Here is a 14,189-nt window from a genome sequence, read left to right as displayed (position 1 = left end):
TCCATCTCCGCCGCCTTCATCCACCACGGGATCTCAGTTTACCGTCGAAACTCCTTGATGTGCCCCGGTTCGTGGATCAGTCCATTGGAGCCAACCAACATGGAAATCAGGACGTTCTGAACAATTTGACCGAGGTCCGTTCATCCGACCATACCGATCAGACTGACCGAACCGTCCCGCGTGCGTCCCGATTGGAGCGTTGGCTGGAACCACGACCAGACGACCGAACTGACCGTACAAGAGCTCGTCTTCCGCGGCCAACTCGACATTCTAAGATCCACGGTCGAGCCAGACCTAGCTTGGGTCGTGAAGAAACCGAAGACGGACATGCATTTTTATCTGGCGGACCATCCGGACAGTTCCGCAAGCGTCCTTATCTTTACCCCGTGCATCCATCTGATTCGGATGAACCTGGACATTATCTGAAGGGCCATCTTTGACCAATCTGCATGGAAGACTGAGTCTTTGACTCATTAATTCAGATCTGGTCAAATTTGTATTTTCTATGCATTATTTTCTGCGTATTTTATTTGTTAGTCTTTGACTACAACACTATAAATATGTAGTCTCATTCTATGAATAAGAGCAGTCTATGTTTTTGAGTTTAATTTTGTTTCTTCTCTGAGTGAGAGAGAGAGTTCTTTAGCTAGTTCATTGGTGTGAACCGGCTTGTTGATTTGGTGGTCAGCCAATTCATCTTTATGTGTTGTTTGGTGGTTAACCAACACATTCATTCTTTCCCTGGTGGTTAGCCTTAGATCGTGGGTATATCAAGAGCCATTCCGCATCTCTTGACGATCCTTTCAATCCATCTCAGTTCTAGAAGTGTCATTGCCTTCTCGGATCATATCCAACACCCAGCTAAAGTGATCTTTCCCGATTTAGGGCGTATCAGGTACCACCTCAAGAGAAGGCCGTAAGTGTAAGGGCTTTGGTGTTGAATTAGAGTAGACACAAAGCATAAGGGCTAGGGGTCATGAGGGGGTCAGAGGGGTTTCTTAGGTTAGTTTGATCTAGGAACGTGTTAGGCTAGTGTCTCTGTCTGGAATGTGACATGTTAGTCAATTCGGAAGAGAGCTAGTAAGACACTTTACCTATATAAATATAAACCTTCATTATATTCTGTTGTAGTACTTTGTGAAATAAATAAAAGCATTGTACTTGTATGTATTACTTTCTGTAACAAACTCGTCTTGCACCTTCAACAGATTGTATAGTCCAAGTGCCAAAAAGAAAAATTTGATAAATACACTGAGTTCATTCGCACCATGGCCGAGAACCAAAGTTTGCCAAATGTCTCTTAGAGACTCATGAGATGCTGAAAACAAAGAGATCATTTTACCTTTTTTGGGAGTGTCGTTTTAGCTCTCGGTCACCATGACTATTATCATGACCACTTCCTCCTCCGCTTGTCTTCTGATTTTCTTCAACATTCTCACTGTTGTCGTTGTGTTGCATCTTTCCTTTTCCTAACTGCTTTTCACAAGGGCTTTCCATTTTCCTCTTCTGACTAAACACTGTTAAAGAAACATCATCTACCATTTGACCTTCCTCGGCATTTCCACCAAGTTGTTTCCATCAGGAAGCTCGCCCTGTTCTGAACCCATATGATTGGTTTTGGAGTTCTTCTTATGGTTATCTTTGTCATCGTCAACAGCTAATTCCACATCTTCAAGTTCTTTCTCGATCAAATCATCCTCATCTATCAGATCATTTTTCCTCGTACTTTCACCTTTCAACTTCTTAGCCTCTAGTTTAGCCTTCACCTTATCCCTAAGCATTTTTAAGTCTTTCGGCGACTGGCTGACCGAAACATCACTTGTATTAACATCTGGAAGATGTGCACCTGTTCTCTCTGTTTTGTCCTTCTCAGGTTCCTCAACTCCCGGTCTAGACTTATTGGCTGGCTGATTTTCTGTATGCTCCGTAATGACACTACCTGCCTTACCACTCCCATTTTCATACCTCTGGTTTTCTGTGTAGCTTTTGACGAGCCTCCATGATTATCAGAATTTGAAGCCAGTGTAACTTAGCCTTTTGGCTGAGAACCTTTTCCTCAATAGGGGAGAGAAGATTCCAACGTTCATATGCTGACGTTTCCTCAGCCATATTTTCCCTTGACGGGTTAGTAAGTGTACTAGCCTGTAGATCACAGAGAACTTCATAAGCGGCTGTTGTTCTTTCCGGGTCAGGTAGTTTATGGGTCGGATTTGATTACAACTGGAATTTTGTGTTGGTTTATCTCGTTAAAGACTTTTTGGTTAATAGTAAACCAGCTAGCATTATGGTATATGGGTAATTAGATTTCGGACTATTGATTCGGGAAGAAATAAATTTGAAACTTTACAAGTTTATAATTTACAATTCAGTGAGATATAGCACTAAGTCATAATTTGGTGGGGATTTGATGTTATATAATAGTTATGAAGGGAAAATAGATCGTCTTCTCTAACAAGTTTGGAGTTGCTCACTGCTCGGGGTGCTCAACCACATTAAAGACAACTTATAACACTTCTGGTATCTATGGAGTTTTGTGTCACTCCAAAAATATTTTCCTAAAGTTTCAACAGCCTTATTCTTAGCTTCTGAATTTTGCTGCTAAGCCTAATTCTTGATACCTGGCATTAATGGTCTTCCTTGTAGGAGGCACAAACATATGCTCAGAAGAACGGTTTTTTTTTTTCATGGAAACTTTAGCGAAAACCGCAACTAATTTCAAAGAGATATTTTATGAGATCGGTGAGCTTTCGTGAAAATCAACTTTAAACAATTTTTTTTTTTTTTTGCTTCTAGTACTAAATTCCGTTATACCTTATTTTTATTTTGGCCGGAAGAAGGTTACCACGGTAACTATGGAGATATAGTGTGTCTGTATATCTTTGCTTTGTTTTGCTTGTGGACTTTTAATTAATCACTAGATTTTGACCCGCGCTCTGAAGCGCGGGTTTTTGGATTATAAAAAAAAATATAATTTGATATGAATTCTCATTTTGAGATTGTTTTGCATTATTACGTTACATAGTCGTATTATATCAAAGAAGAATATTTATTTAGATTTAATTAGCTTATTTGAGATTCTCTATGTATATTTTTATGTAAATTTCTATTAGGCATATGTAATTTATCCGAACCCAAAAATTTGAACCAAAACTGATCCAAAAATATATATTCAGTTTGGTCAATTTCTAAAACAAAGTACTTATTGGGTATACTTTTGAACCCGCGGGTCTCGGTTATGTCCGAGTTTTATCTGAGACTCGATCGGCTAAACAAAGTACCCAACTGTTTTGTGTATATTAGGCATATCTGGATATTTAAGATTGGTATTATGGATATTTTAAGTTAAAAGGTGATGCTATCAAAATTTACTTATATATTTCAGGTATTCAAGTAAAATTTTGGATATTTTATGTTTTTTAGTTCATATTTTGGGTAAAGTTTTGGGTTATATAAACTATTTGAACTTTTAAGAGTTTTGTTTGAGTTTTCAAAAAAATTCATGTTTCAGTTATTTTTGTGTTTTCGGGTAATTCGAATCTTTTCAGATTTTAAATATTCAAATCGGTCAGACCCGTCATGTAACCAAAAATTATAGTTATTTGAATTAGGAATCTGAACCGATCCGGAACCAACCCGAATCCGAACTGAAATTTTTAAATATCTAGTTGGTTTAAATGTCTAGGACATAAAAGAAATCGATCCAACTCGGCCCGAAGACCCAAATATTAAACTTTACTCTCTCTCATTATATTTGGTGTGCATTTTATAATATTTTTATTTGTTGAGTTGATAAGACTTAAGATTTATTTAGCATATTTTTTTAATTTAGTATTGCAATCCCAAATATATAATCTAATAACATAATATGAAACCTTCTATATTGTCCACAATGTCTGATATAATTTGTTTTGTTAATAGTGTTGATATTGGTATAGCACGTTAGTTAACGGTAGATGTTATAAGTTGTAGATCCTATAAAGATCAATTACGTTTGGTATTATATGTAGATAAAAAAGTGGATCCAAAAAAATATTAGAATTAAAAGAGAGATTACAATATATTTCTAAATGTTGGAAAATATTATTTGGTTGCTATATAATAGGAGTTCAGTTATAATATCTAGTTATATATAATAGGTTGGACTAAAAATGAAAGGGTGCAGTAACCTTGTATAAGTAGATTTTTTAAAACTGCTTCTCTTTTAATAGAATAGATTGAAAAAATGTTGTAGATGAATAAAGTTCATATTGCGATATGATTTCTACGTCATTTGGGACTATGGATCCAATATTCTAAACATAAGTATTTTTAAGTTTTTGGGACTCCGGAATATTCCTTTTTAATGATACCTGCTAAACTACTCAAATTTTAGTATGGGTTTATCTGTGAGAAATTTGTTTTGTAGAGAGAAGATAGAGAGAAATAGGAAGAGGAAAGAGGAGAAAATGTGTGATTTTGTTAGATAATGAATTTGGGTTTTTTTTTGTGTACATAGAGGCAAAATTTTCCTTTTGGGAACTCTTAAAATAAATTTTAAACCATGTTTTTAAAACCGGAGCGGAATCTGAACCATATATTTTTTGGATACGGTTTACTATGGTTTGACTGGATCAAACATGGTTCAATATTTTTTAAATATTAAAATTTAAAAGTAAAGTTGATAAATATGATACATAAGTTAAAATATAAATATATCAATTACAAAACATTATATACATAAACTATTTTTGTTAATATATTTAGTTTATATATTTTTGATAGTTCTTATGATTTTTATAAAGTTCATCTAATCCAACTATTTGACCGGTACATGGTCGAACTAGTTATTTGATCTACCTGGCTATGTGACCGGTTCATAGTCAGATCTGATTCAATCATGGAATTGGTCCGGTTTTAAAAACACTGATTTTAACTCTGTCATAAGGTTTCTTATAAAAATAGTGAAGATTCCGATATGTCTTTACTCCAGATCTCAATGTGCGCTACCTGTGACCATCGTGCATGACACTTTGCTCAGCCCGTTAGAAAAAAAAACAAAGTTTACTAGCACCGAGAAACCAAAATTATGATTTTTTATTATTTTTATGTAAGTCCCATGTTTTATTAAAAATTTATTAATACGATTACACGAAGGAGATCTGAATTTCAAATCCTAAAAAGACGAATTATGCAATATTAACTGAGAAAATTGCAATATTAACTGAGAAAATTTTAAAAGAGATCTTCATAATAAGGTAAGTAGTATCATCAATGCATCTTATAAGACGATTCAAGGTAATGTTGTCAAACGTGATTCTACATAAAACAAATAGAATTGTTAGTTGTAAAGTTATTCAAGTAGAATTGTTCGTTTGACAAACTGCAATTCTGATTTCGGTGGATCAAGTGCATTATTTTCATCATTTACATATTCAATTTATTTTCTGCTGTTTATTGATTTCAACTGTTCTCTGAAATTGCAGAGATGTTCTTAGGATAAATTTGAGCATATCACTAGCTCAGAGACATTTTTACTAAGGCTTATGGTTACTTTCATTTTAATATTTTTTCTAAGTGAGGTATTTAAAATTTTCACACACTCGAGGGAGGGTATTAAAAAATGATATTTCCATTATGTTTATTGGATAATCTCCATTTATGTTTTCAATTTTTTTCAATTTATTAAATATGTCTTTCATGTCTCTTTAGAAGACGATTTATTAAACATGTTGTTGAATAAAATATTTGTCTACAAATACATTGTAAAGGTGAACACTGTAAATAAGAAAGTAGTCAATAGCTTCTCTCCTTACATATCCATATTATTGCAGGAAAAATGGAAACTATAGCAGTTTTTGGTTCAAAACTTGGATTTCATCTTTCTCTTCCTTCTCGGAACAATTTATTTCTGCCTCCGATATTCAAATTCCACGGCTTTCCCCTGACGGCATTTCCAGATAAGCCTAGACAGCATGTTTGTTTGAAGACCACTACTAGTGCTAGTCCGACCTCTGATGGTCAATTAAGTAATCGCAAGTTCAAGAAGTTGCCACCCTCTGAATGGACTGATCACTTTCACTCGGTTCCCCTTGATGTCTCTGTGAGCTTCTAGCATATATGTCTATATATATATTAGTTTTCTGTAGGTAGATGTGAATAAGGTTAATATGTGTGCTTTTCTACTTCTTAAGGAAATGGATGCGCTCAAGAGAGAGATTGAGACACTAAAGCCCAAAGTGAAGAACATGTTCATGTCTTCCCAAGGCACTGAGAGAATCCTTATGATATATTTGCTGGTGAGCCTTGGTCTTGCATACCACTTCGAGGACGAGATCTATGATACTTTAAAAGAGAGTTTCACAAAGATAGAGGAGATGATGGATAAGGAAAACGATTTGTACACAGTTTCCATAATTTTTTGGGTTTTCAGGACATACGGTCACCACATATCTTCTGGTAAGAGAATCACTAGCATGGCTTATCATTATAATCGAAGTTCACAATGAATGATGTGTGTTATCTCTAATTTATATGTATAACACGTTGATCCGTTTTTGTAAATAGATGTCTTTACAAGATTCAAAGAGAGCAACGGAGACTTCAAAGAAATTCTTAAAGGGGATGCCAGGGGTATATTGAGCTTATATGAAGCTGCGCACTTGCGGACGACGAAAGATTATATACTGAACGAAGCGTTGAGCTGCACATCGAGCCATTTGGAGTCATTAGTTGCAGGTGGGACATGCCCGTCTCATCTTTCAATGCATATACAAAATGCTTTCTGTCTGTCTCAGCGTTGGAACATGGAGATGTTAGTCGTTGTGGAATTTATTCCATTCTACGAACAAGAAAATCATGACGAGATGCTACTCAGGTTTGCTAAGATCAATTTCAAGTTACTGCAGCTCCAGTACATTCAAGAAGTCAAAATCCTTACGAAGTATGCAACATATCTCCTCATTTAACTACTAGTATTTATATGACTGGGCTTAGAGGTGGAATTATCCGAGATCCAGATCCATTGCAAGATACGCTTTGGCTTTGGATCCACTCCATAAATCTGGAGAGGTTGGATCCAAATCTGAATAGTAAAATATTGGATATTTTGATTTCGAATCTAGATATTCCGATCCAAAATTTTAAATAAATTAAAATTTTTATAAATTTTATTAAAAATTATACTTTAATATATGAATATGTATACATAAAATCACTTTTGTAATATTAGATTTTTCATTTTTATAATACTATATCTTGTTTAGTAAAATTTTGTATACAACTTTAGTTTTTCTTTGTAGCGGTACAAATTAGTTTTAATAATTATATCTTTTAACGGATCTAACATACATATAAATGTTTGGATTCAAGCTGGTACAAGGAGGTAGATATTGCATCAAAGTTGCCACCTTACTTCAGAGACAGACTCGTCGAAAATCATTTCTTGATACAAGCAGTTTTCCCCGAGCCACAAGTCTCACGTGCAAGGATTATGTTGACTCAGTATTACACCATTTTAGGGATTGTAGATGACACATTCGACAGATATGCGTCTCTTCCTGAGGCTGAAATCCTTGCCGATAGCTTGGAAAGGTATCAAAATTTCATATAAGTAATGAACATTACTTAAACAAACAAAAAATTAAAAAAAATCATTATGATGGTGGGTGATGATGATGTACAGGTGGTCTCCCGATCATGCCATGGATAAACAACCTGAATATTTGAAAGCCGTCCTAAACTTAATGTTGGATACTTTCGAATATTTTGAAAAAGAACTTAGGCCGGAAGGAAAACCGTACAGTGTGGAAGCCAATATAGAAGAGGTAACCAATCAATCAAGGATAATATATATTTTTCCATAGAGCTTTAATTTAGAATTTTTATTAAGTGGACTCGTAGGATTGATTGATATTCCAAAAAGAAGAAGAAGAAAAAAAGGTAACGGTTTTATTATACTTTTGAGCTTGCAGTTCAAGGCAGTTGTGAAAGCCAACTTTGAACATGCAAAATGGGCACATGCAGCTCACCTGCCTAGCTTTGAGGAGTACATGGAGGCTGCTGAGTTGGAGATCACAGTGTGTGCAGTTTTGGGTGGTTGTTTCATGTCTCTGGGAAAAATGGCTACCAAGGAAGCTTACGAGTGGCTTAAATCGAGACCAAGACTGGTCAAATCTTTATGTGTTAGATGTCGTCTTATGAATGATATATACGGTTTAGAGGTAAGAATCTTGATAATTTCTCTCTTCATGACTTGTTCTCTATCTCACAATATTTCTAAAACTTCGTTTAGGAAGACATGAGTAGAGGACTGATCACGAATGCGGTCAACTGTTATATGAAGCAATATGGAGTTACCAAACAAGATGCTTTAAGAGAGCTTCATAAAATGGTTGCAGATACTGATAACATAATAAATGAGGAGCTCTTGACGACAACTTGTGTGTCACGTTTGGTTCTCAAGACATTTACGGGTCTTGCACAATCGATCACCGTCTGCTACAATGGATATGAAGGATTCACTTTTCCCGAAGGAAAAATCAAGGAGTACATGACTTCTGTGTTTGTCGATCAGATTCGTCTTTAGCGTTGTGGCCTATGTTCTTGGTTTCTTTTTACAAGGCTATGTGTTGGGTTTCTACTGTCTGATAGTTAGGTCGGTCACTCTTTAAATTTACCAACAATGTTTTTTCTTTAAGGTATTGTCCGTTAATTGATGTTAGTTCAATCACACACCTCTAATGACCAATCAATGGATGTTTTACAAATATTCATTGCTTTCTGCTTGGACCCAGCACAGTCATTCTTCTTCCAGAAACGATTCTCTTTTCACAAGTCACATGTGGACTCGTACCTAACCAAAAACACTGTTTATTATTTCAAAACATTCTCAAATCAAAAACTGACAATGACCCTACATAAAATCGGCAAAAAAAAAATTCATTAAGAGGTCTTATCTTCGCTATAAAATACAAATGGTATGCAAAACAGAGGTCAAAACTATAGAGTCCCTAACCTAAGAGAGGTTTCTGATAAATGGAACCCTGGATTAGTTTCTCAACCTTTGGATTGTGTAGTACAAGTGCCAAAAATAAGAGTGATAAATACACCGCATCATGGCTGGTGATCAAAGTTTGCCAAATGTCTCTTAGAGACTCATGAGATGGTGAAAACAAAGAAGATCATTTACCTCTCTTGGGAATGTCTTTTTAGCTCTCAGTCACCATGACTATTTTGGCTACTTCCTCCTCGGCTTGTCTTAAAACCTTCTTCAACCTTCTCACTGTTGTCGTTGTGTTGCCTCTTTCCTTCTCCTAACTGCTTTTCACAAGGGCTTTCCATTTTCCTCTTCCGACTAGGCACTACTGAAGAAACACCCTCAACCATTTCACCTTCCTCGGCATTGCCCACCAAGTTGTTTCCATCAAGAAGCTCGCCCTGTTCTGTACCCATAAGATTGGTTTTGGAGTTCTTCTGGTTATCTTTGTCATCGTCAACAGCTAATTCCACATCTTCAAGTTCTCTCTCGATCAAATCATCCTCATCTATCAGATCCTTTTTCCTCGTCCTTTCACCTTGCAACTTCTTAGCCTCTAGTTTAGCCTTCACCTTATCTCTAAGCAGTTTTAAGTCTTTCGGCGACTGGCTGACCGGAACATCACTTGTATTAACATTTCTAGATTTATCGTGAGCGGCGCTATCATCTGGAAGATGTGCACCTGTTCTCTCTGTTTTGTCCTTCGCCGGTTCCTCAACTCCCGGTCTAGACTTATCGGCTGGCTGATTTTCTGTATGCTCCGTAATGACACTACCTGCCTCACCACTCCCATTTTCATTCCTCTGGTTTTCTGTAGCTTTTGAAGAGCCTCCATGACTATCAGATTTTGAATGTTCATGACTTGGGCGTTGTGCTGATATTGGTTTAGAACCAACGTGATGACCTGATCCTCCACCTACACTACTTTCGACTTCGCTTCCTTGAGATGCAGGAACACGGTTTTGCTCATATAGCTCAAGCATTTGGTTGCTAACATCTGAGGCATACAAAAAGGCAGTAGCTCTTAGCAATTAGCATCATATCCAGAAAATGAAAACAGTCCCATAAAGAAATCATAATAAAAGAGGTGGTACTACTCTTACCCTCCAGTTGTCGAGGTGTGACATCAAATTCTTGCCACCAAACCTTCTCTCCATCCGATGGCAATTTCACTTTAAGGAACTTGGCAGCAAGAAAAATTGCACCCGCCGCAATGTGGTGAGGCTTAAATTGCAGGCAGAGTGACGTCCGCAGACTGCAAGCATCTTTTCATTGTATGAAGACGAAAATACAAGGGCAGATAGCTTTTGAAGGAAACAGACTTATTAACGTACCCATCATTAACAAAATTCCATGCAACTTGGGCCAGAGCATTCTGTGCGACCTTAAATTTCTTTATTGCTTCAACAAGAGGTTTATAAGGATGATAAACATTGAAGTCAAATCCTAATGTAGAAAGTACAATCTTTTCTCCGCTTAGTATAAGCTCTTTTTGTTGCTCATATACTTCCTGCAAAAGTGCAATAGAAGTTCAGTGCACCAGAATAGACGTAACAGATAAGGTGACCAACTAGATCTGACGAAAGGGTAGCGACAGAAGAGGATTGTTCACAAACGACGAAAAGTAGAATCTTAAAGGTTACTAAAACATCAATGCCGTCGGAAATAGAATATACAGGACAAAGGCCCATTCACTTATAAGTTATAACTGACTAAGCATGAAGCAACGGAGATGAGAAGGTTTTAGTAGTACCTTTTGCTTGATTTTCTGTGCAGTAGCAGGATCCTTCTTGTGTATTATCTCATACGAGACCACAATAACATCTTTTAACGGCCTTGGAGTTTCTTCAACTTTTCCAGCAAGGAACATGCAGACTGTAGCAATCGTCTGGGTGTGGAACATGGACAAAAGGGCTCAGTAACAATCTTAAATCGTAACTGTTCTGCTTTAGATGGATCATCAGCAGAAATAACTGTATGCATTATTATAAAGTATACTAAGAGAGAACGCTTAATAGTATGCATCATAACAGAAATCTTTGCAAGAAAACCAGTGTAAATTCACCTATCGCATCAGCTAGTTTGCTCTCTATATACACAAAGGTAACTGACAGAGACATGGAGACAGTGAATATTATGAAAGACCAAGGAGCCATTTCTGTGCTCAAAATTCATGCAACAAACCTCCAGCAGAGCAGACTACTCAAACAACAAGAATAGATATTAAGCATGGGGAAAAACTAAAAATAGACTCACCCTTCTGTCATTCCTAGCATGTGACTGGCGAATGAAGAACCGATGGCAGAAGATTATTGATGTAGCTATTGTAATCTGAGGACTATAAGAAGAAAAAACTATATCAGTCGGATTCACTGAGGGAGCCAAAAGTCAAAACTAACAGTGCAGATGAAACCACGTCTACATGAAGAAACGATTCACACTTGAGTATATCTTTCACCATTATAAGCTAATTTTGCAAAGCAAAGCAAAGAATGCACCTTTTGTTTGCCAATAACTCCGACTATATAATAATCATGTCCTAAAATGAAATCTACCAAATAAAAAATCTATAAATTTCAGAGCATAGATCCTACACAAATTACATGTAAAGGAATCACTACAATATACTTACACTTTCAATCTCATACCCAAGTCCTGCAAAAAGGTACAGTAAGACTTGCGGAGGTACGTTTCCTTCTTCAAGTCGATACCATCCAACCTGGAAGGTGAGTTTTCTTCTATTTCTTTCCTTCCAAAATACCAGCGTGAACCCTCTTCTTGATTTTCATTGGAGTTCCTGGAGTAGGAGGAAACGCCACTCTCATTGTATGAACATTCCCCACCCAACACTCCAGCCATTGCTTATCCTTCTCAAACCCCAATCTACCATAATCAAAACCAATTCCAAAAAAAAAAGCGTGTCACTTTCATAATCTGACCTCAAAAGGGAGATTGCTTAGCCATGAGCTGAGATTTGTACCTTCTCAAAGTTCACTTCTGAGCAATTGAAGTATGATACTAGCTTAGAGGGTCTTAATCTCTGCGTAAAAGAATTGTATTTGAATAAGAAAGGTAACATCTTTAAGGATTCGACCTAAACCCTAAATTACGAAACTAGATCGAGAAAAAAACGAACGGTGGATCTGATAGATGCAATCGTCCGTGAATACCGAAGGAAAAAGGAAAACAGTAATCAAAAGAAGAGAAATTGAAGTTAATACTTACGTACCAGTTATGATCGGTTCGCGAATTGAAGAGGGAGATGAGCAGCTGCGTTGCGTTCGTCAAGCCGTAACCCTAGAGAGTCGAAAGAATAAGGAATAAAGGATTTTTTTTAACGAATATCCCGATATACAAGGGGGTGATAAACTCTTTTAGTTAAGGAAAACATTTTGGGGAAACAGTGAGAACTTTTGAGAATTAAGGGACGACAGAAGAAATAAAATATTTAGTTTGTGGAAGTTAGCATTATCTTAAACAACAAAAATATTAATATTTAAGTAATTTTTATTTTATTTTTGAAATTCTCAGGATTTGTTACGAGATACTTCCTCTGTTTTTAAAAGATGCATATTCTACACTTTTTACATATATTAAGAAAACTCATTAAATATGCATTGTTTTTTGTGCATAACAATTTTTCATAACTTTTAGCCAATAGAAATTCAATAAACACCATTAATTTTTTTGAAACTTACAATTTTTCATAAAATCATACACTGAAAAAGTAAAAACTATATCTTTTGAAACAAATTTTTTTTCCAAAACATGCATCTTTTAGGAACAGGAACGGATGGAGTATTTGATAAGATTTTTTATCATTTTATTATTTTGTTATCCTAAATTATCCTGAGATAGTTTTTATTTTTGTTTTCTTTTTGAATTGAAAACGTGATTTACGTGGACCACTTTGATTAATTGGCTCAGGTTGATAAATACTCAATTCGGATAAACTATAATCTGACTAGAATCAAAATAACCCCACAACAAACCTAAAATGTGGACTAAACAAATCCAAATTTAAGTTGATCATGGTCGCTCTCGTCTTCTCGACTAAACAAATCCAGATGGATCGTCAACTAAGGAACAAACTACAAAGCTTCCGGGACAGCAATCCATCTCGTTCCTCGTCAATGATGCAGCGTTGGTTTCGGACAGTGTGATCATGGTCGCTCTCGTCTTCTCCGTCTCCGTCTCTTTGCGTTCCAACCGTTGTTAACACTTTCTTCTTGGGCTTAACTAGGGACTTAACTTAAGGCTTGACTAAATGTGATTTTATGGGCTTGTTATAACATTAAAGCTGGGCTTTTGTAAACATTTTGGGTCTTTTATTTTATTTAAGTAAACAGTTTACAAAAAAAAAAAAAAACAAATCCAAATTTAATTTCCCTTCCAATCTGAACACACATATTTTAACAAATGAAATCAGATCAAGTCTAACCGCATAAAATTCCTATGTATAACAATCATAAAAGATACCATCCAGGACTCCCTAAAAGCACTGATTGTTCAACTTCTAAATGTCATAGTTCTTATTTCACACCTTGATTCCACTACTTACCTCTGTACAATCATTTGTCCTCAGCTTTCTTTAAAAACCTTCTTCTACTTTGAAATCAGAGTATGCAATTCCTCTGGCACTCCGAGCTGTGTCATTTATATTCAAACCAACGGCAAGGCTACGGGTTAGTCAACTTATGTACAAGCAGGTCAACATCGTTTTGGGTTCAATACTCAGCCCCACGACTAGCAACTCTTCCAACAATCAACGGGTTCATAACAGCGTTCCTAATCAGTCCCATTGGTCTTCTAACCTTGCTGCATCGTTTGACTTGATTTTGTTTCATGCGTAGATTTCACAACACTCAGATAGTCAAATTTGTCAAGCACTTGATGTGCTACGGAAATTTCAGTTGTTTTAGTCTAGTTCATTAGGTCTTTGTCTGGCCAATACCTATTGTTGTGTGAACATAACAAAAAAGATTAATTATTATACGTAACAAATATGATCTTATCGAACCTTAGCAACTGCGCATGGTAAGTGGAAGTAACTTCCTATCATCAGAAAGCTTCACCATCACAATTTTCTTCTGCTTTTCAAGAAACATAAAAAATAAAGTTTAGTCAAAGATCTAAAAGCAGAAAGAATAAAGTTGGTATTGGATACCAGTTGCAG

General features: G+C 36.1%; 2 protein-coding genes across 4 annotated transcripts; one reads left to right on the top strand and one right to left on the bottom strand.

Moving 5' to 3' along the window:
- Positions 1-2,127: 2,127 nt before the first annotated feature.
- On the top strand, positions 2,128-8,689 carry LOC106383039 (terpenoid synthase 26-like). Its single transcript, XM_013823149.3, has 7 exons — positions 2,128-6,079; positions 6,171-6,435; positions 6,544-6,919; positions 7,348-7,569; positions 7,661-7,802; positions 7,950-8,198; positions 8,270-8,689. Exons 1-7 carry the CDS (start codon positions 5,816-5,818, stop codon positions 8,561-8,563), a joined length of 1,812 nt encoding a protein of 603 aa, XP_013678603.1. The 5' UTR covers positions 2,128-5,815; the 3' UTR covers positions 8,564-8,689.
- On the bottom strand, positions 8,626-12,392 carry LOC106383042 (cyclin-T1-4-like). Of its 3 annotated transcripts, XM_022689937.2 has the most exons (9): positions 12,243-12,392; positions 11,994-12,053; positions 11,646-11,896; positions 11,270-11,351; positions 10,767-10,901; positions 10,348-10,523; positions 10,117-10,268; positions 9,167-10,010; positions 8,626-8,830 (listed from the first exon to the last, which is right to left on the bottom strand). In XM_022689937.2, the coding sequence occupies exons 3-8, from the start codon at positions 11,870-11,872 to the stop codon at positions 9,193-9,195; spliced, it is 1,590 nt and encodes a 529-aa protein (XP_022545658.1). In that variant the 5' UTR covers positions 11,873-11,896; positions 11,994-12,053; positions 12,243-12,392; the 3' UTR covers positions 8,626-8,830; positions 9,167-9,192. The 3 variants fall into 3 exon arrangements, with proteins under 3 accessions (XP_022545658.1, XP_013678605.1, XP_013678606.1); XM_013823151.3 differs by lacking the exon at positions 8,626-8,830 and having other exon boundaries at positions 8,901-10,010; XM_013823152.3 differs by lacking the exon at positions 8,626-8,830 and having other exon boundaries at positions 8,901-10,010; positions 12,239-12,366.
- Between the last annotated feature and the right edge of the window lie 1,797 nt (positions 12,393-14,189).

Source organism: Brassica napus, chromosome A8 (assembly GCF_020379485.1).
Source record: "Brassica napus cultivar Da-Ae chromosome A8, Da-Ae, whole genome shotgun sequence".
NCBI classification, from domain to species: Eukaryota; Viridiplantae; Streptophyta; class Magnoliopsida; order Brassicales; family Brassicaceae; genus Brassica; species Brassica napus.
The sequence above is the reverse complement of the archived record's forward strand: the minus strand, read 5'-3'. Positions and strand labels throughout refer to the sequence as shown.

Excerpts from the sequence above, each read along its gene's own strand:
- LOC106383039 (XM_013823149.3), top strand. The coding sequence starts at position 5,816 with ATGGAAACTATAGCAGTTTTTGGTTCAAAACTTGGATTTCATCTTTCT. Across the intron at positions 7,570-7,660 it reads CTTGCCGATAGCTTGGAAAG|GTGGTCTCCCGATCATGCCA; the intron begins GTATCAAAATTT and ends GATGATGTACAG. Across the intron at positions 8,199-8,269 it reads ATGATATATACGGTTTAGAG|GAAGACATGAGTAGAGGACT; the intron begins GTAAGAATCTTG and ends AACTTCGTTTAG.
- LOC106383042 (XM_022689937.2), bottom strand. The coding sequence starts at position 11,872 with ATGGCTGGAGTGTTGGGTGGGGAATGTTCATACAATGAGAGTGGCGTT. Across the intron at positions 10,902-11,269 it reads ATGCTAGGAATGACAGAAGG|ACGATTGCTACAGTCTGCAT; the intron begins GTGAGTCTATTT and ends TTCCACACCCAG. Across the intron at positions 10,011-10,116 it reads CACACCTCGACAACTGGAGG|ATGTTAGCAACCAAATGCTT; the intron begins GTAAGAGTAGTA and ends TGTATGCCTCAG.